Genomic DNA, 20,383 nt, shown 5'->3' with positions numbered 1-20,383 from the left:
AGTGAGGGATCATCTTATAATGCTATCGTCAATCAAAGCAAGATAAGATGCATAAAAGATAAACATCACATGCAATCAATATAAGTGATATGATATGGCCATCATCATCTTGTGCTTGTGATCTCCATCTCCGAAGCACCGTCATGATCACCATCGTCACCGGCGCGACACCTTGATCTCCATCGTAGCATCGTTGTCGTCTCGCCAATCTTATGCTTCCACGACTATCGCTACCGCTTAGTGATGAAGTAAAGCATTACAGGGCGATTGCATTGCATACAATAAAGCGACAACCATATGGCTCCTGCCAGTTGCCGATAACTCGGTTACGAAACATGATCATCTCATACAATAAAATTTAGCATCATGTCTTGACCATATCACATCACATCATGCCCTGCAAAAACAAGTTAGACGTCCTCTACTTTGTTGTTGCAAATTTTACGTGGCTGCTACGGGCTTAGCAAGAACCGTTCTTACCTATGCATCAAAACCACAACGATAGTTTGTCAAGTTGGTGCTGTTTTAACCTTCGCAAGGACCGAGCGTAGCCACACTCGGTTCAACTAAAGTTGGAGAAACTGACAACCGCCAGCCACCTGTGTGCAAAGCACGTTGGTAGTAACAGTCTCGCGTAAGCGTACACGTAATGTCGGTCCGGGCCGCTTCATCCAACAATACCGCCGAACCAAAGTATGACATGCTAGTAAGCAGTATGACTTATATCGCCCACAACTCACTTGTGTTCTACTCGTGCATATGACATCTACGCATAAAACCTGGCTCGGATGCCACTGTTGGGGAACGTAGTAATTTCAAAAAAATTCCTACGCACATGCAAGATCATGGTGATGCATAGCAACGAGAGGGGAGAGTGTTGTCCACATACCCTCGTAGACCGAAAGCGGAAGCGTTAGCACAACGCGGTTGATGTAGTCGTACGTCTTCACGATCCGACCGATCAAGTACCGAACGTACGGCACCTCCGAGTTCAGCACACGTTCAGCCTGATGACGTCCCTCGAACTCCGATCCGGCCGAGTGTTGAGGGAGAGTTTTGTCAGCACGATGGCGTGGTGACGATGATGATGTTCTACCGACGCAGGGCTTCGCCTAAGCACCACTACAGTATTATCAAGGTGGACTATAGTGGAGGTGGGCACCGCACACGGCTAAAAGATCAAACGATCTATTGTTGTGTCTATGGGGTGCCCCCTGCCCCTGTATATAAAGGAGCAAGGGGGGTGCGGCCGGCCTAGAGAGGGGCACGCCAGGAGGAGTCCTACTCCTACCGGGAGTAGGACTCCCCCCTTTTTCCTTGTTGGACTAGGAGAGAGAGGGGAAAGAGGTGGAGGAGAAGAAGGAAAGGGGGCGCCGACCCCCTCTCCTTGTCCTATTCGGACTAGGGGGAGGGGCGCGGCCCATGCCCTAGCCACCTCTCCTCTCTTTCCACCAAGGCCCACTAAGGCCCATTAAGTTCCCGGGGGGTTCCGGTAACCTCCCGGTACTCCGGTAAAATCCCGATTTCACCCGGAACACTTCCGATATCCAAAGATAGGCATCCAATGTATCAATCTTCATGTCTCGACCATTTAGAGACTCCTCGTCATGTCCGTGATCACATCCGGGACTCCGAACAACCTTCGGTACATCAAAACATATAAACTCATAATATAACTGTCATCGAAACGTTAAGCGTGCGGACCCTACGGGTTCGAGAACTATGTAGACATGACCGAGACATGTCTCCGGTCAATAACCAATAGTGGAACCTGGATGTTCATATTGGCTCCCACATATTCTATGAAGATCTTTATCGGTCAGACCGCATAACAACATACGTTGTTCCCTTTGTCATCGGTATGTTACTTGCCCGAGATTCGATCGTCGATATCTCAATACCTAGTTCAATCTCGTTACCGGCAAGTCTCTTTACTCGTTCCGTAATACATCATCCCTCAACTAACTCATTAGTTGCAATGCTTGAAAGGCTTAAGTGATGTGCATTACCGAGAGGGCCTAGAGATACCTCTTCGACAATCGGAGTGACAAATCCTAATCTCGAAATACGCCAACCCAACAAGTACCTTCGGAGACACCTATAGAGCACCTTTATAATCACCCAGTTACGTTGTGACGTTTGGTAGCACACAAAGTGTTCCTTCGGTAAACAGGAGTTGCATAATCTCGTATTCATAGGAACATGTATAAGTCATGAAGAAAGCAATAGCAACATACTAAACGATCGGGTGCTAAGCTAATGGAATGGGTCAAGTCAATCACATCATTCTCCTAATGGTGTGATCCCGTTAATCAAATGACAACCCATGTCAATGGTTAGGAAACTTAACCATCTTTGATAAACGAGCTAGTCAAGTAGAGGCATACTAGTGACACTCTGTTTGTCTATGTATTCACACATGTATTATGTTTCCGGTTAATACAATTCTAGCATGAATAATAAACATTTATCATGATATAAGGAAATAAATAATAACTTTATTATTGCCTCTAGGGCATATTTCCTTCAATGACCTCATCAATGAAGCAATGAGGGTGTGCGGCGCCTCTATATCGGGTCGTATCGCAACGTAGCTCTGATGGAGTCCGTCTGCGGTTTTCAGCCCGCGCATGACTAAGTTTATCACGTCCGAATAGGTGGCCGTCATCGTGCATCGAGGCACGTCCTCACGATCCGTAGATTGATCTGGTATGTCCTGTTTTATTGTTCAGGTTTTGCCGGAGGTCATATGTATGGCCGTGGGCTAATTTACCTCTGCATGTGCGATGAGGCGGGGCGGGCTGATGTTCGGCATGAGTTACCATTTTGTCCCGACCACGTGGTGGTCGGTCAGTCGCATTGTACGATGGTGGTATGTATTCCGGCGCCTCCTCGTCGAACTAAGGTAGCAATTTGCGCTTTGGGTAGCTTTTGGTTGGGCGCTTTAGGCCGTATTCTTCGGCTGCCAGGACATCAGGTCATTTATCATTGAGCGGATCCTGGTTAGCTTGAAGCTACTGGTGCTTCTTTTTCAGGCTCATTGCAGTGGCTATTAGGAGGCGCTTGAAGCGCTCCTACTCAAGAGGTTCCTCAGGCATGATGAAATCGTCGGTGCCGAGGCTCACCTCATCCTCGGAGAGTGGAAGATAGCTTCCGTCCTCTAAGTCTTCGTGTGTCGCCTGTTTGCCAGGGCTGACATGCTCATGTTCCCGTTCATCTTGTTCATTAGCTGTATCAACGGGGTCTTGGTTGTCTTTGGTACCTTCTGGAGTGTTATCTTCTCCTATGTCGGTGTTGCTGTTTTTACTGCGGCGTGACTTAGAGCGGCGCCGCTGACGCCGGCGCTTGGACTGTATTTCGGAAGGTTTATCCTTAGCTGGATCTTCCTTGTCATAACCGCTGTTCTCCTTTGGTGCATCCACCATGTATACATCATATGAGGAAATGGCCGTCCAGCTTCCGGTGAACGGCGGGTTCTGGGCCTCTTCTTCTTCGGCATCGTCGTCCATACCGTCGATGTCCTCGGATTTGTAATCAAGTGTGTCGGTTAAATCCTCGACCGTGGCTATGAAGTGGGTGGCGGGTGGGGAGCGAAATTCTCCATCGTCAACCCCTAGTTCGAACCGTATATAGTTCGGCTGTGAGTCCTACGCCAAGGACAAGTTCTTTAATGAGCTTAGCATATCGCCCAAAGGTGAGTGCTGGAAGATGTCTGTGGCGCTGAATTTGAAGACCGATAAATGATCAAGTTTGGCATCCGCGGGCTCACATGGTTCGGAACTTACGGCCGGAGACGAGTCCGGAGTTCCGATGACAAAGACGTCGTGAGAGGTTAAGTCTGTGTGTGGCTCCTGCACCGTGGAATCTGTGGCCTCCGTGGTGGGGTTGATCCTCCCGTCCTTGGATGGCGCAGTATGCTCCGGCTCTAAGGCCAGAGCGGTTACAGGAGCGATCTCCTGGATGCGGTCTGATGACAGATTTAGGTCATGATCATCGGGGTGACTGGGAGTGGTAGCCGCGGTCTCGAATCTGACGAAGATCAAATCTCCACGGATGTTCGCAACGTAGTTCAAGCTCCCAAATCTGACCTGATGACCAGGGGCGTAGTTTTCGACCTGCTCCAGATGGCCAAGCGAGTTGGCCCGCAGAGCGAAACTGCCGAACACGAAGATATGTTCGGGGAGGAAGACTCCCCCTTGGGTAGCATCGTTGTAGATGGTTGAAGGAGCCATCAAACCTCTTGATGACGGCACAGTGGAACTCTCAATGAAAGCACCAATGTCGGTGTCAAAACCGGTGGATCTCGGGTAGGGGGGCCCGAACTGTGCGTCTAAGGTCGATGGTAACAGGAGACAGGGGACACAATGTTTTACCCAGGTTTGGGCCCTCTCTATGGAGGTAATACCCTACGTCCTACTTGATTGATCTTGATGAATATGAGTGTTACAAGAGTTGATCTACCACGGGATTGTAATGGCTAAACCCTAGAGGCCTAGTTTGTATGGTTGTGATGATGAGTCTCCCTCTCCGTACTAAGTCCTCCGGTTTATATAGACACTGAGAGGATCTAGGGTTACACACGGTCGGTTACAAAGAAAGGAATCTACATATTCGGTCGCCAAGCTTGCCTTCCACGCCAAGTAGAGTCTTGTCCAGACACGGGTGCAATCTTCGGTCTTCGTATCTTCACAGCCCATCAGTCTGGCCCATGGCCAACAGGCTGGACGCCCGAGGACCCCTTAGTCCAGGACTCCCTCACCGACCACAAACCAGATTATCTCATAATCCTTGTCGCATGGCCATGCTTATCCTGGTCGGATCACACTAGGGGCCCAAAGTATATCTCTCCTGATCAGAGGGACAAATCCCATCTTGCTCGACCATGTCTCGCAGCATGGGTCTGGAAAAGCCCGAAACCTACCTTTGTAACTACCCAGTCATGGAGTAGCGTTTGGTTGGCCCAAAGCAAGTCTGTCACCATCCCGAGTACATGGGCCAGCTCAGGTCTTAGGACATAGAACGTATGTTGTACTAGAGACTCACATATGACATATCGCTGCGTCTCATAGTTGGGTCTATCCGACTCAGACCTTATCTTGATTCGGATCCGACTACGTCGAATCCGACCAGATCCTTCCAAGTCCATATTATCCGGTTAGCATCCAATGCCCCATGGCTAGTGAGACCAAGCCATCGACCGTGTCATATGCTAGTCTAGTCGGCTGCGCATCCACACAACCCTTTCGACCAGGGACCTTTTAGGACAGTCATTAGTAATCTTTCTTCTCTTTAATCGCCTTCTGGACATCATCATTCCACCACCAGGTATCCTTATCTTCGCTTCTCCTTCCCCTGGACACTCCAAACTCCTCCAAGGCCACCATACAAATGCAATTCGCCATCTTCATCCACACATTGCCCGCATCCCCTCTTTCCTCCCAAGGGCCCTCCTTAATGACCCTCTCCTTGAACACATGAGCTACCTCCCCCTTGAGATTCCACCACTTCGTTCTAAAGCGGAAGTCAGCAACCACCAGCTTATGCTGGGTCACAACACTCTCTCCAGGTATCACCTTACAGTCGAGGCACGCACGCCTATCTTCTCCTCTCGAGAGGATGAAATCAATCTGGCTAGAGTGTTGGCCACTACTAAAAGTCACTAGATGTGATTCTCTCTTTCTAAAGAGGGTCTTAGCTACAATCATGTTGTAGGCTAGAGAAAAGCTTAAGACATCTTCTCCTTCTTGATTCCTAATGCCATAGCCAAAGCCCCCATGTCCCCCTTCAAAACCTGTGTTAGATGTACCCACGTGGCCATTGAGGTATCCTCCTATGAAGAGCTTCTCACCAATCGGTACATTCCTAACCATGTCTTCCAGGCCTTCCCAGAACTCCCTCTTCGTGTTCTCATTGTGGCCTACTTGCGGGGCATACACGCTGATAACATTGAGAACCAAGTAACTACTAGCTTGGCCAGGATAATACGGTCCCCACGTCTCTTGACGTCTACCACTCCATACTTGAGGCTCTTGTTGATCAAGATGCCTACGTCATTTCTATTTGCAGCCGTCCGCGTGTACCACAGCTTGAAGCCGGTATTCTCCACCTCCTTCGCCTTCTGTCCTCTCCATTTGGTTTCTTGGACGCAAAGGATATCAACACCTCTCCTCACCGCTGCATCAACTAGCTCCCGAAGCTTCCCTATCAGAGACCCTATGTTCCAGCTACCTAAGCGAATCCTCCTAGGCTCGGCTAGCTTCTTTATCCTTTGCACTCGTCGAGTCAAATGCGAAGACCCTTGCTCATTTTCCACTACATCCGGGTGCCGATGTAGCGTGCCACTAAGGATGCAACGACCCGATCCTCGCTCACTTGCCACCGTATCCGGATCAAGATATGACGCGCCACTTGGGGGGTGACGGCCCGGCCCTTGCCCATTTTCCACCACACCCGGGTTCCAATGTGGCGCGTGCTGAGAGGGTTACGCCCCAACGAAAATCTTTTGGGTTTCATCTCCATAAGAGTGGCTGAGTTTTTATGTTGGCTCGCCAAGCCTATCACAACCCTCCTCCTTTACCGGGCTTGGGACCGGCTATGTTGAGACAACATAGGCAGAGTTGATTGGAAATTTCTCTCGCAAAACTAAGAGGTGCGATGGCGGCGGCAGTTATGATGAGTAATGGAACCCGACTCCTAGTTGGGAGGCGTATGAAAAAAAAGTAATTAACTGGTTTTTATAAGAAGAAACACAGTTAAGTGCTGACACATGTACAATGGGATATCTTCTAGGGCGTGTTTGGTTGCCCGCACCGAGCCCAACCAAGCCCACGCGGGAAGGGAGAGGCCTGTTTGGTTGCCTGGTTTTCCTATTGGGCCTACATCGCATGCTTCTCAAAGCAGCCCAGAGCCTGGCTCGCTGGAAACCCTCAGATCGGTAGTTTCTCGTGAGCCAGGCTGAGTGCGGCGCGAGGTCGCTGGGCGGGAGCGAGGCGCGGGCGAGGGGGATGGAGGGAGATGGAAATCTGGCGCGACGTCCTGGCGCCAAATTAGCCTCACCTCCCTTTCACTAGCTCACCCATAGCCACTGTCCCCCTTTCTTCTCCACTGCCTCACCACCGGCGGCGGCTGCGATTTCAGATCTGCGCTATAGGCGGCGTCGGCGGAAGAGGCGACGGCGTTTGCGACTGATCTGGTGCTCCCCTTGCTATTGGCCACCGTCTGGTCGACCTACTCTGTGCCATGGCTCCCCCTACGCCGTCCTCGTCTCCGATGCCGGTAAGCAGCACCCCCTCCCCCTTTGTTAGCTCAGTGGTTAGGCCTTTAAGCTAGGTGTAGGATCGATTTCCCACTAAACAGACCGTCGATGTCGACTAGGTTATGGACGCACGGATGAGGCTGATAATCCAGACAACAGCACTGATTAGTGTGATTCAGGCATGGGTCATGTTCATGCACCAGAGAGTTGTCCGTCGTGCTGGGAGACCGTTGATCCGCTATGGTCCATTGTTTCCCCGGGAACAGGAGAGGATCCAAAATATGAACTACATCTACAACTGTAATGACGTCGAGGCTCTGTGGATGCTTAGAATGAAAAGAGCACCATTTTCCAGGCTTGTTGAGACCTTCAGGAGCAGGGGCCTGTTACAAGATAGCATCAACACCAGTGTCGAAGAGCAAGTGGCCACGTTCCTCCATGTTGTTGGCCATAACCAGAGGTTCAGGGTCATTCACAACACGTTCAGGAGGTCAATGGAGACCATCTCTAGGTAATTCAAGCAGGTGCTTTTTGTTGTTGGGGAGCTTAGAGGAGAGATGATCAGGAGACCATCTGGCCAGACTCCACCAAAGATTCGCGGAAGCCCAAGATGGTATCCATACTTCAAGGTGAGCATTGACAATATACACTTTTCATGGCTTGATATGCTTGTATTGTGCAAGTTCAGCACTAACACAGGCTAGTGATGCCATTTTCAGGACTGCATTGGGGCAATAGATGGTACTCATGTCATTGCCAGAGTTCCTAGGTCACAGTCTGCAGCATACAGGGGGAGGAAGCACTACACAAGCCAGAATGTGCTTGCTGCTGTTGACTTTGATCTGAGGTTCACATATGTGCTGGCTGGCTGGGAGGGTCAGCGCATGATGCAAACATTCTCACTGACAGCATGAGTTGACCTGATGGGATCAACATCCCCGACGGCAAGTTCTACCTTGGAGATGCTGGCTATGCATGTCGGCCAGGTATTCTTCCACCCTTCAGGAAAACAAGGTACCATCTCAACGAGTTCTCTGGTAGGAACTTTCCTAGGACTGCACAGCGGCTGCTTAATTTCAGACACTCCAGCCTTAGAGTAACTGTTGAGAGGGCATTTGGAGCTCTGAAGAATAGGTTTAAGATCCTGGATCAGAAGCCATTCCATCCATACTCCACTCAAGTTAAGCTAGTTCTTGCTTGTTGCATTCTGCATAACTGGATCCTCCAGTGGGGCTTTGATGAACACGTGCCTGAGGAGGAAGAGGTCAAGCCTGACGATGTTGTTAGCTCTGGCCATGGTGTGGAGGCGTTTGACAATGACGGTTGTAAGAACAAAAGGTTGGAGTGGGAGAGGCAATGTGGCTTAACAGAAGTCAGTGCAGGATTTGAAGAAGAGGAAGAAGAAACAGCAGCAGCAGAAGCATAGAAGAAGAGGAAGAAGAAGCAGCGGCAGCAACAACAGAAGCAGAAGAGGAAGATGAAGCAGCAACACCGATGAACTATCCCCTATTTAGCCAATGACTCTTAATAATTTGATCTGTCATTTGATTGTAGTTAGGATAAATTGTCATTTGTTTAACTAGCTGGCACTATATTCAGATTGTGTGTGGTAAGGTCACCACTAGATAGAAGTGGTGACAACACTTTATGCAGGTTGCAACCAAACACCATGTCATATGTGCACCTAATGCAATGCGGGCAACCAAACGCTGGGTCAAAAATGTTTGTCTCGTGCAACTAGGAGCATGCAGGCAACCAAACTATGTGCATCTAAGTTTTTTTGGCCTGCATCCCCTCAAACCGGCTCAATAGAGCCAGGATCGCCGGGCCAGGCTAAATCGGCAATGTAACCAAACACGCCCCTACTGCATCTGCATCCAAACACGCCCCTACTGCATCTGCATGTCAAAACTTTCCGTCAAAGTATCTGCTCTTCACCTGCTTTTAGTTACCACAAGGCCCACAACTCCCATTTTCAGTAATTTTGGGGCACCCACAATTTCTGCTGAACAAGACCATAACTCCACAACTGTACAACGATGTTATAGCCATGTGTACGCAGTAACCTACTCCCTCCGTCCTATAATATAAGAGCGTTTTTTATACTAGTGTAGTATAAAAGACGCTCTTATATTATGGGACGGAGGAGTATTTGCTAACTATATTAATTTCCTAGTAACTACAAACTGATCAATATAAACGCCATACATAAGCAGTTAAAATGACTCAAAGGAAGGGGGATAAAATGTTGTTGCGGAGTGGATCCGACAAGTGCTCGACGAGGTTCTGCACAGGGCCCTTGCCGGTTACAGCCGCCTGGGCGTAGAATCCGATCCATGCAACCATTGCCAGACGACCATTCTTGATCTCCTTCACCTTGAGTTCTTCAAACGCAACAGGGTCTTTGGACAGCCCCAAGGGGTCGAACAGTGCTCCACCTGGGTAGTTTATGTCCCCAGGAAGATATATTCCCAAGGGTTCTAGCGCCTCGATCCCACAATATCTCGCATATTCTGGCCCAACCTGGCAAATATGACATGGAGATATTTGTCTAATGTGGTATGCAACCATTAAAAGTAAGAAATGACAAGGGAATGATGTACCAATGAATAATCTTGTGGGTTTAAAGAATTACTCCCTCCGTAAAGAAATATGAGAGCGTTTAGATCACTAAAGTAGTATATGTGGAGAGTGATCTAAACGCTCTTATATTTCTTTACAGAGGGAGTATATGTGGAGAGTTGTCTACAATTCTGAAGTGTTTGCACAAAACTTACAAAGAAAACACACAAAGACATGAATGTTTAGACTGCTCTACATCAATTACTCGAAAAGTATAGGACCGAAACATGATATACATAGCATTTTTATTACCATCAAAAGGGCTTGACAGATAGCAATGACGATGATGCCTTGACCACCAGCAATTCGGAACCCAGGAATCCCAAGGTAATCAAGAGTATCACCCTGTGAAACCAACTCGTTAGCTAAAGCCATAAATTTACATAATTTGTAATACAATTTGCCCATTTCACAGCGTCTATGTACGTAGCAGATAGGTGGCAGGTACATCTCATGTCTATTCTATCTCAGGCAAAGAAAAAGGCTGAGCTAAACCATGTGGAGGCTCCTAACTTTGTGTGGCACCGGCATTGACAACAGGCCTTGCTACGACACCTTCCGGCTGCGGGACTTGTACAAAAATGAAGATACTCTATGCCTCCATTAGAGTTAGCTAAGAACTACGTTTTCAGATGCTGAACAACAAGATACACCGTGGTTGTAGCATGACAGGAACTATGATCTTGAGAGCTCTTCAGATAGACATATCTTCTTCAGGTCTGTAGCAGGAACAGTCATATTGTGTGCTAAATGAACTCAAACATGGTTGATATTGATATTTCACCTGAAGTTTTGCATAACCAACTTTCCACCACACAGGCTCCACAAAATGCACTATCCCAAATAGATCTAACAGCTCAGGAACAACAACACCAAGAGCAGCAAGCATGGCCCATCGACAATGTAAAATCTCAAAGCTGCAATGAAGATTGTTGGTGAGATAAGATACTGGTAGTTCAGCTTCACAAAAAGAAACATGTTACCATTGAAATATACACAACAGTTTAACCGGAAAGAGGAGACTTGAATGTCACTCAAGCAAACCTATTATCATTCATCGCAGATAAGCCATGCAGAGGCCGGGGGTAATCCTCCTTTTCTAAAAATAAAATAAAATCGCAGATAAGCCTACTATGCAGCTTCTGTGGTGAGGACCTCCATTTTAGTCTACAAGGAATATGAGCAAGCTGGAGCACAAAGCTACATTTTTAGTATTCCATCTGAAATGACAGAGTTACTCCCGCAGGAAAAACTTTCAATGATCTCCTCATGCATTTTCTGTAGTGTAGAATACATCAGAAATATACAACATAAATATTTTTTAGTTACTCCAAAGAGGCTTCTAAGCTTAGGGCATAATATTTGCTGCGAGAAGCGCGGAAGATATTGCCAGGTAACCCGTATGTAAGGAGGCGCAAGATTGTCTGACATAATTTTGTTTCTTTCCTTTGCATCTCTGTCGCTTCTATTTTTTCTGCCACTGCCCTTGGTCAGTGTTTGATACTTCTTTATGTTTTTATTAAGGTAAAGAACAGGGCATGATCAAAGCAAGTACTACCTCCATTCCTAAATATAAGACGTCGCGGCAGTTTAAATATAAGACGGCGGGGCAGTTTAATACTTTAATTTAAACTGCCGCGCTGTCTTATATTTAGGAATGGAGGTAGTATATGATTTCTTTTTTCAGTTTAAGCCATTGTTTCCACTCGCTGGCCAGGCCTAAACATCAAGATTAGAACTGGCATTTTGCCCATCTTACATGTTTTACTTTCATCTGATCACCGTTACGCCAAATTCTGTAGGGCCAAAGCATATCGTCGCCATTCGATTCAACACGGAGCAATCTCCCACGAAGCTAGGAAAATGAAAGGCTTGCAGCAAGATAATTATCTGAATACACAAAACTAGTGATAGGCCTAAAGAAAGCTGAAATACAGGTTACCTGGCATATCATCAAGACGGTAAAGTAAAACGGGGCATATTACCATAAACAAAGTAAAAACATATTATCAACTGCCAAAGTAAAATGGGGCACATGATCAAATCCCCAGTTTATGAGCAGTAGTGTTCGGAGATTTGATCATACGCCCCCTAAGTGCCTAACAACTACCGGAAGAGCAGGCACAATTAGTTGATCTGCAAAATATAATCAGGCACTAAGCAGTAACTATTCATCAAACACTAGTGCTCATAAACTATAAAGTGATTCAGCTGTAACTTGCAAGGCGTATAAAAATGCAACGTAGTTGTACCGTGATTGAAAAGTATTAAGAAGAACAACCAGTGGGCAGTGGGTGACATACTTGAAGTAGTTGGCGAAAGCAACGGGGTCCCGGCCCAGACCTGCTATATCGAACCCGTAATCGCCGGGGAACTCTCCGGCCAGGTGCTCCGGGTAGTCGTACCGGAGAGGACCGAGCCACCGCGGTCGAGCTCCCCCGTACCAAAAGCTTCAAACATAAGTTCCCCAAGCAAACCGGGAGGTCAGTGCAGTTCATTCGCACAAACTAACGGAGAATTGACGAGAACATACATAAGCATACAATATCCACGGCTTGGCTTTTGTAAGGAGGCGATAGTGCCTACCTGGAGCTGCGAGCCTCGCGGGCGGCGGCGCGGAGGGCGTCTGCCTCGGCGGCGGCGAAGGCCTTCCTGGACTCGAGGCGGCGCCGGAGGCTGGCGCCGAGGGGGCTGTTGGCGATGGCCTTGACGGCGGTGAAGGGGACGGCGGAGAACACCAGCACGCCCGCCAGCTCCTGCCACGACGCACGCACACGTATGCTTTTCCGCCGCCGGCAGAGGACACCGGAGGACGGCGGCGCTGGGGAGCGGAGAAGGAGGGGAGGCATCGTGCGGGCGGCCCTGCCTGTCGGCGTCGACCAGGCAGTGGAATGAAATGCTCGAGGAAGGAACCGTGGACGTGGCACGCTGCAGGTCACGAGCTACTGAGATTTTCGAAGGCAGGGGAGGGACAACACCAGCCACCTCCCTGGCCATTGGATCCGGCCTGAGGGCACCATTCAGAACCGTCTGATCGTTGCAGCAGGAAATCCTTTAAAAACAGCATACGTTTGCAGCATGATCACATCTTCTTTTTCTCACGTTATTGTGCCACACATGTTGCAGTATTTCAAACACAACAGTGCAACAAATCACCGACTGGAACGCCGCAAAAAACATGACACTGCAGCATATCGTCCGTCGTAATCGCATCAGAACACACACGAGCATGTAAGGTCAAACTCAAATGACCATGCTGACCATGAGCTGGAGATCCTCTGCTTCGCTTCAATCTTTTAGGGTAATAAGGTCAAACTCAAATGAATTTCCGCTTCCAGACACCGGACATTTATCGAAGGTTTTATCGAAGGTGGATGTAATGAAAAAACAAAGGATGGGATGAAATCTAGCATCACACCAACAAATCAACCAATGCATAAAGCGGTTGATTTGTTTATCACCAAGCAAATTATACAGTCTGATTCATGGAAACTAGGATTTTGTCAGAGAAAATACATTGACTGAGGTATTTCACATATTGTAATAAAATAGTTATAGTGCCTGCATCCTAGCAAGGAAAAACATAATATAAAACCATTAAGACAATACTCCCTCTGGAAATCAAAAAAGTCTTAAATTAAGTTACAGAGGTAGTATGAAATTAACTGGAAGAATGTGTTTTTCTGTGCGTTTGCTCAGCTGAACTGATAGCCGAAAGGAACGGTGCAGTGCACATCTGTGAATCCTCATAAAAAGGTGTAGCAATTCTAACATCGTGTGACACAGGGAACAAACTTCGTTGCTTTGTTTTACATGATATAAAAAGCATCCGCAGGTGACTATTCCTTTTTGTATCACAGTAACTCAATTACAGTTGCGGGCAGTTCAGACTTGGCAACCCAAACAGTCAGCCATGTCTTATTTTTTATGTTTTACTTCAAACAGCAAGGCTATAACTGAACTTGATACAAGGATTGAATTTAAACTTTGCAAGAACTGTGTTGTGCTGGAAAAGTAAATTAGTATCTACAACCTAACTCTAAGCTCAAGTTTCAACAACACAATTTTTCACGCAAAAGCTACAATAAAAGGCATGCTGCAACATACAGTAGAAAGAAAGAAACAAGGCACTACCTGCCATGCAAGGTTGATCAAGTGCCATACTGACACCTCTTCTACTGCTTCTTTGACTGATGCAACAACGAAAGATAACTTAACTGGCTGGATTAAACCACTCCTTGTGCATCTGCTTCTTCCATGAATTCCTAGTCTGTTGATAATTTCTGATGAATCATTGTCACTGCTCCATTTTTTGAAAGGGGTATCGGAATCTTCCGTTTGTTGGCCCAGGTAAGATGGCTGAACTTTAACTGGCTAGATTTTCATTTTTGATATAACTGAGTGCTCCTTGTGGATATGAAAAGTGATGAACAGAATTTAAATGTACCATGGTCTATTTTGTAGAGACCAATTTAAGCAAACTTCAATGTATTAACAAAAATGGAAGGTGCAAATACCATGCAAGGGCATGGGCTGAATGGTCACATTCAATAGTTTGTTCTTTTAACAGGAAATGTCAAGTTATTAAAAAACTAACAGTATGAAGCAATAAGTCCATAACATGCTAGGGAACCATTCAAATCATGATGGCATAAAGGCACATGAACAACAGCCACCAATTACCCCCACCATTGCAGAAACTACTAGAAATAACTCCTACAAAGCAGCAAATGACTAACGAGCTTACCATACCTACATCATATGTGTGGTGTATGATATCTACTTTCCTCGGAAATTTGTAATCAGATTTCGGCTATCCATCTACTGAGTACTGACAACCACCTGTTGTATCTGATCAGCAACAATCCTTGCCACAACCTCTGGCGAAAACCTCTCGACCATGTCTTCCCTTGCCTTCCTCCCTTTTCTCCTTGCCTCCTCTTGATCACCAAAGACGCGCCTCATCAAAGCTCTCAGATGATCAACTGATGGCTCAGCGCAGAAATGGCCCTTGAATGGCCCTTCTGTGACCTCAGTCAGCCTGTCCACGTCCAGTGGGTATCCATTCTCTTGAGTCAGGTACTCCGTTGGGCCTGACCAATTCGTCACAATCACTGGCAGTTCCATGGCCATGGCTTCGACCACCGGCCTGCCCCACCCCTCGCCACGGGAAGGTAGCACAAACGCATCTGCAGCCTTGTACAACCTTGGAAGGTCGGACTGTGGGACATGCTCATCAACCACCCGGACTTCTGCCCATCCTAGCACTGGCTCCTCAATGCTGGAGTTGTTCACAAATCTGTGGATTTTTCCTCCAAAATCTGTGTCAGAGTGGTAGGCATTGGTCAGTAGGTAGAGTACAACATCATCAGCTCCAGAGAACTCCTGCAGAAAGGCTGTCAGAAGCACATCCCAGCCCTTCCTCTGCTCCCATTTGAACACGCTAAGAAACACAAAACCTTTGCCTTTGGAGCTATCAGTATTCCGTGTAGAATCATCAGGCGCCATGACAGAGAAACTAATCGGAAGAGGAAAGGCGACGTGCTTGGCCGGATCAAAGAATGTGACATCGACGGCCTGCACTACCTTGACGACCTTGGAGGGATCGACCCCGCTCTTCACGAATGTGGAGACGTGGAAATCTGTCGGTACCCAGACAGCATCCATCTGGTTACAGCGTCTGACATGCTCCGGCGTGACACGGTCAGTCTCGAACATAGTCCGGCCAATGACGAACGCCGGCTCGTCGTACCCGGTAGGTGGGCAAGGCAGAGACTCGTACATCGGCGGGTACCACGCGCCAGGCTCGCTGTGGCACACAACGACGGCCCGAGAGAGCTCACACCGCGCAGTGGCGAGCCTGTACGCCAAGTTCTTGGACTGCTCGGGCAAGCCCTCCCAGAACTCCGGCGACTCGAGGTCGCCGTGATGCGCGATTGAGAGCGTGAAGTTCGCACCGACGCCGGCAGCGGCATTCTCGTCAAGCGAGGCGACGTAGGACCAGGCCTCGGAGCAGTAGCCGCCGCCGGAGGCGAAAGGGGCCATCCATAGAACACATGGTGGGCGTCCCGCGTCAGCCGAGGTATCGGCCGCGGAGACTGGCTCCGGTGGGCTGAGAAGGGAAGACCTCGATCTGAGGAGCAGGTGGATGAGGCGTGGCAGTGGGTTGCTTGAGTTGGCGAAGAGCACGGCGAGGACGAGGGCGAGGAGGGACGGCGCCGTGAGGAGGAGAAGGAGGTGGCGCTTGGCTCTGGGTTTGGGTGCTGGAGGGAGAGCCTGCGCCGGAGGTGAGCCTGGCATGGTAGCCGAGACGGCGGTAGGGCACGAGGCCGGCTCCGTCGTGGCTGACCGACGGAGAGCTCAGTCGTCGGCGAGGCAGATCGGCAGGCAGGGAGTACGGATGTGGGTAGCTCAGTGAGAGCATCTCTAACCCTTCCCTCGAATTTTTATTTAACACGAATTATTTCCTTAAAAAGTTATTTGAGGGGAATTTCCGGATTTTTTAGGGATTAAGGGCATCTCCACCTGTTGGCCTCCCGGGAGGGGCAAAAAATCGTCCCCGGGACGCACCGGCGCTAAACCGCGCACTGGGGGCGTGATGCCCCCCAGTCGCGGCCCCCCGCGGGTTTTTTAAATGTTCAAATTCGGCGCAAACACAACGCAAACACGGGCGAGTTCGTTCAAATTTAAACATATTTTACAAAAAAAAGAAAAAAAAACTACCGCGGGCTACCCCCGCCGTCTCCCTCGCCGCCCGCCTCGCCGCCCGTCCACGCGGTTCTACATGACGAGGAGGCTGTAGAACCGCGTGTAGTCACCGTCGTCGTCGTCGTCGTCGCCCCCGCCTACGCCTCCGCCGTCCCTGCTGCATCCTTCCCCCGGTTGGCGCGGCGGGTTGGACGGTCCGCGGGCGTCGTCGTCGTCGCTATCGAGGACGATGACACCGTCCCCGTCCTCGCGCCCACGTTTGCGGGCGGCGATCTCCTCCAGGGCCCGGCGCTGCCGGACCATCTCCTCGCGCACGTAGTCGTCGCGCGACCACCGCATGGTGTCCTCGTCGGAGAAGCTGCGCCGGGCTATCTCCTCGTACTCCGGGGGGAGGCTGGACTCCATCTTGGGCTCGACGAGGGCGCCGGAGCTACGGGTACGCGCGCTGACAGGCGTGTCCTCGGGCTCCGGCTTGACGGGGCGGAGGTGGAGGCAGGGAGAGCCGCCGGAGCTGCGGGTACGCGCGCTGACAGGTGTGTCCTGGGGCTCCGGCTTAACGGGGCGGAGGCAGGGAGAGCCGCCGGACGAGGAGGAGGACGCCCCGGTCTCCATGCGCCTCGGCGTCCAGGAGCTTCCCCGGCGGCGTGAGAAGGACGGGGGAGCGGGATACTCGAGGCGCGGCGTGTTGCCGCCCTCGATGTACTCGAGGACGGCCACCAACGTGCGGCCGGGCACGCCCCACCACCGGCGCCGGCCATCAGAGTTGAGCCTGCCGGAGGGCACGATGCCGTTGATGGCCTCGAGCTGCTCGGCGTGACGGCGGCGGAAGTAGGGCTCCTAGAGCGGGTTGTCAGGGACGTACCGTGGCCCCTCCCTCGCCGCCCGCGGCAGGGACGCGCGGATGCGTGCGATCTCCGCACGCCGCGTCGCCCCGGTGGGTGGTGGTGGCACCGGCACGCCACCGGCGCTGATCCTCCAAGCCCCGGGCACCCGCATGTCTGGCGGGACCGGGTACTCGACCTCGAGAAGGAGATGAGCCTCGTCCTCGTGCAGATGACGGCGCCCGAATCCGTTCACCGCCGCGCCGTCGCCTGGGAAACGCTCGGCCATGCTTTCTCAATTGGTGACGGCGAGAGGAGGAAGGGGGGAGAAATGAGCGCGTTGTCGGTGGATGATCGGGGTGAGCCTCTCCGGCGCGCTTGCAGTCGGCTTTTATAGGCGGAGGCGCCGCGTGGTAGGCTTGGCCGGCGCGTTACGCGTGGCGTGATTGCGTGGCGGCCGAGGGACGCGCCGCCCAGCCTTCACTGCGCCCGCCCGTGAGGCATCAATGGAGGCTGACCGGCGCGGCAGCGCGCGGCAGCTTTGGCATTGATTCGCCGCAGGAAAAGAGGCGATGAGGACGATGAAGGGGCAAGAAGAGGGTAGAGTCGCTGACGCGGCGGGCCCGCGGCTCTTTGCACCAAAAACGATTCGCCCGGCGCCCCCGAGCGACCCCCAGCGCGCCGGGTTCGGGTTGGGTCCGCCGGCGCCAATTTCGGCCCGAGCCGGCGAAAACTGGACTCTTGAGGGCGCGATTGGGCCGATTTTTTGGCGCCGGCGAACGAAAAGACGCCTGGGGGCCTTCTTGGGGACGCGGCTGGAGATGCCCTAAGCATCATCTACTAGCAGATCTCTTATAATCTTATAAAGTTTATTACTTCCATAAATATATTTTTCCCCTAAAACCTTTCTTTAGACGCGGTCATTCTCATAAAAAATAAGGTTAAGTTGCGCTGCTTCCAGCCCGCCCTCAGCTTTTTAACCAAACCCCGTCGGCCGTCCACTGACCAATGATCGTTGGAATGGAAAACCCTACCCCGCCACACCCCTGGCCACCCTCGCCAGCACCGCAGATCCATCGCCGGCCATGAAATTGACGACGCAAAGACCGAAATGGTGGTGCTATCAAGACTCTCTATCGCCAGAAGTGGGTCCCATAGTGTGTAGGAGTCATGTAAGGTGGGCACCTCAAGAAGGCGCCTACACCCTATGGAGCCCACGGGTGTGAAGTCTTGGCGGTCCATTTCCGTCATGAAACTTCTAGACATATTTTTGTTTGATTTTTCTTTTGACATTTTTTGTGGTGATTTCCTGAAATACAAAAACAGGAACTCGCACTAAGTATAAATTAATATGTTCGTTCAATAAAAATTTATGTTTATAGTGTATGTAACTGATAATAATGTACCATGAACCAGAATTATATATATATTCGAGACATATCATGACTCACGACACAATATAGTTCAAATCTAAGATTTACCCTTTTGAAGATGGAGAGATACACTCTGTGCCCACCCGGTATTATGGTGTCCAACATAGTCTCACTAGACATAGTGACTAAGGTGTTACTTAACGGGGGTATCAGAATACGAAAAATGAGAAAAGAGTACAAATCAGTAACGAAAATAACTAGGCATAATGATCAAGGTATTGATCACGGGAATACCGTAAAAATCTCCCCTAGAGTTGTTGTTGGGGAACGTAGTAATTTCAAAAAAATTCCTACGCACACGCAAGACCATGGTGATGCATAGCAACGAGAGGGGAGAGTGTTGTCTACGTACCCTCGTAGACCGTTCGCGGAAGCGTTATATCAACGCGGTTGATGTAGTCGTACGTCTTCACGTCCGACCGATCCAAGTACCGAAAGCACGACACCTCCGAGTTCTGCACACGTTCGGCTCGGTGACGTCCTTGCCTTCTCGATCCAGCAAGAGGGGCGAAGTAGTAGATGAGTTCCGGCAGCACGACGGCGTGGTGACGGTGTTGGTGAAGAACAATCTCCGCAGGGCTTCACCTAAGCACTACGAAAACTATGACGGAGGATAAACTAGAGGGGACGGGGTTGCCGGCACACGGCTTGGTGTTTCTTGATGTGTCTTTGGTGCTAGCCCTACCCCTCTATTTATATGTTGAGCCCTGGGGTCGAAACTTGGAGTAAAAGCCTCCTCAAAGTCGGTTTCACCCGAAAGGCAAGAGTCCTTCTCGGACTCCAGGGCTAGACGCTGGTTTTGCTAGCCTCTGGTCTCCGCAAAACTTTCTTTTGCACTTTCCAAAAGCCTCGTGAGCTTTCCCCTTTGGCCCAGATAAAGTGTTCTCGTGCCCAAATATTTTGGGAAACATCCGGAACCCCTTCCGGTGACTTCCGGAACCCTTTCGGAGATCAAACACTACTATCCCATATATCAAACTTTATCTCCGGACCATTCCGGAGTTCCTCGTCATGTCCGTGATCTCATCCCGGACTCCGAACAACATTCGGTCATCAACATACATAACTCATATAGTATTATATCGTCAACGAACGTTAAGCGTGCGGACCCTACGGGTTCGAGAACTATGTAGACATGACCGAGACACCTCTCTGGTCAATAACCAATAGCGGGACCTGGATGCCCATATTGGCTCCTACATATTCTACGAAGATCTTTATCGGTCAGACCGCATAACAACATACGTTGTTCCCTTTGTCATCGGTATGTTGCTTGCCCGAGATTCGATCATCGGTATCTCAATACCTAGTTCAATCTCATTACCGGCAAGTCTCTTTACTCGTTCCGTAATACATCATCCCGCAACTAACTCATTAGTTGCAATGCTTGCAAGGCTTATAGTGATGTGCATTACCGAGTGGGCCCAGAGATACCTCTCCGACAATTGGAGTGACAAATCCTAATCTCGAAATACGCCAACCCAACAAGTACCTTTGGAGACACCTGTAGAGCACCTTTATAATCACCCAGTTACGTTGTGACG

The 20,383-nt window shown here is 49.8% G+C and overlaps 2 protein-coding genes and 1 pseudogene across 2 annotated transcripts; 1 reads left to right on the top strand and 2 right to left on the bottom strand.

Annotated features, from left to right (window-relative positions):
- Nucleotides 1–7,377: 7,377 nt before the first annotated feature.
- Nucleotides 7,378–8,644, top strand: LOC119299486 (annotated as a pseudogene).
- Nucleotides 8,645–9,197: 553 nt separating this feature from the next.
- On the bottom strand, nt 9,198–12,792 carry LOC119301237 (chlorophyll a-b binding protein 7, chloroplastic-like). The gene is made up of 5 exons (XM_037578170.1): nt 12,464–12,792; nt 12,181–12,327; nt 10,662–10,794; nt 10,130–10,222; nt 9,198–9,778 (listed from the first exon to the last, which is right to left on the bottom strand). The coding sequence occupies exons 1-5, from the start codon at nt 12,724–12,726 to the stop codon at nt 9,482–9,484; spliced, it is 933 nt and encodes a 310-aa protein (XP_037434067.1). The 5' UTR covers nt 12,727–12,792; the 3' UTR covers nt 9,198–9,481.
- Nucleotides 12,793–14,389: 1,597 nt separating this feature from the next.
- LOC119301236 lies at nt 14,390–16,303 on the bottom strand. The gene has a single exon (XM_037578169.1). The coding sequence runs from the start codon at nt 16,175–16,177 to the stop codon at nt 14,699–14,701; it is 1,479 nt and encodes a 492-aa protein (XP_037434066.1). The 5' UTR covers nt 16,178–16,303; the 3' UTR covers nt 14,390–14,698.
- Nucleotides 16,304–20,383: the final 4,080 nt, after the last annotated feature.

Source organism: Triticum dicoccoides, chromosome 5A, assembly GCF_002162155.2.
Source record: "Triticum dicoccoides isolate Atlit2015 ecotype Zavitan chromosome 5A, WEW_v2.0, whole genome shotgun sequence".
In the NCBI taxonomy this organism is placed as follows: Eukaryota; Viridiplantae; Streptophyta; class Magnoliopsida; order Poales; family Poaceae; genus Triticum; species Triticum dicoccoides.
The sequence above is the reverse complement of the archived record's forward strand: the minus strand, read 5'-3'. Positions and strand labels throughout refer to the sequence as shown.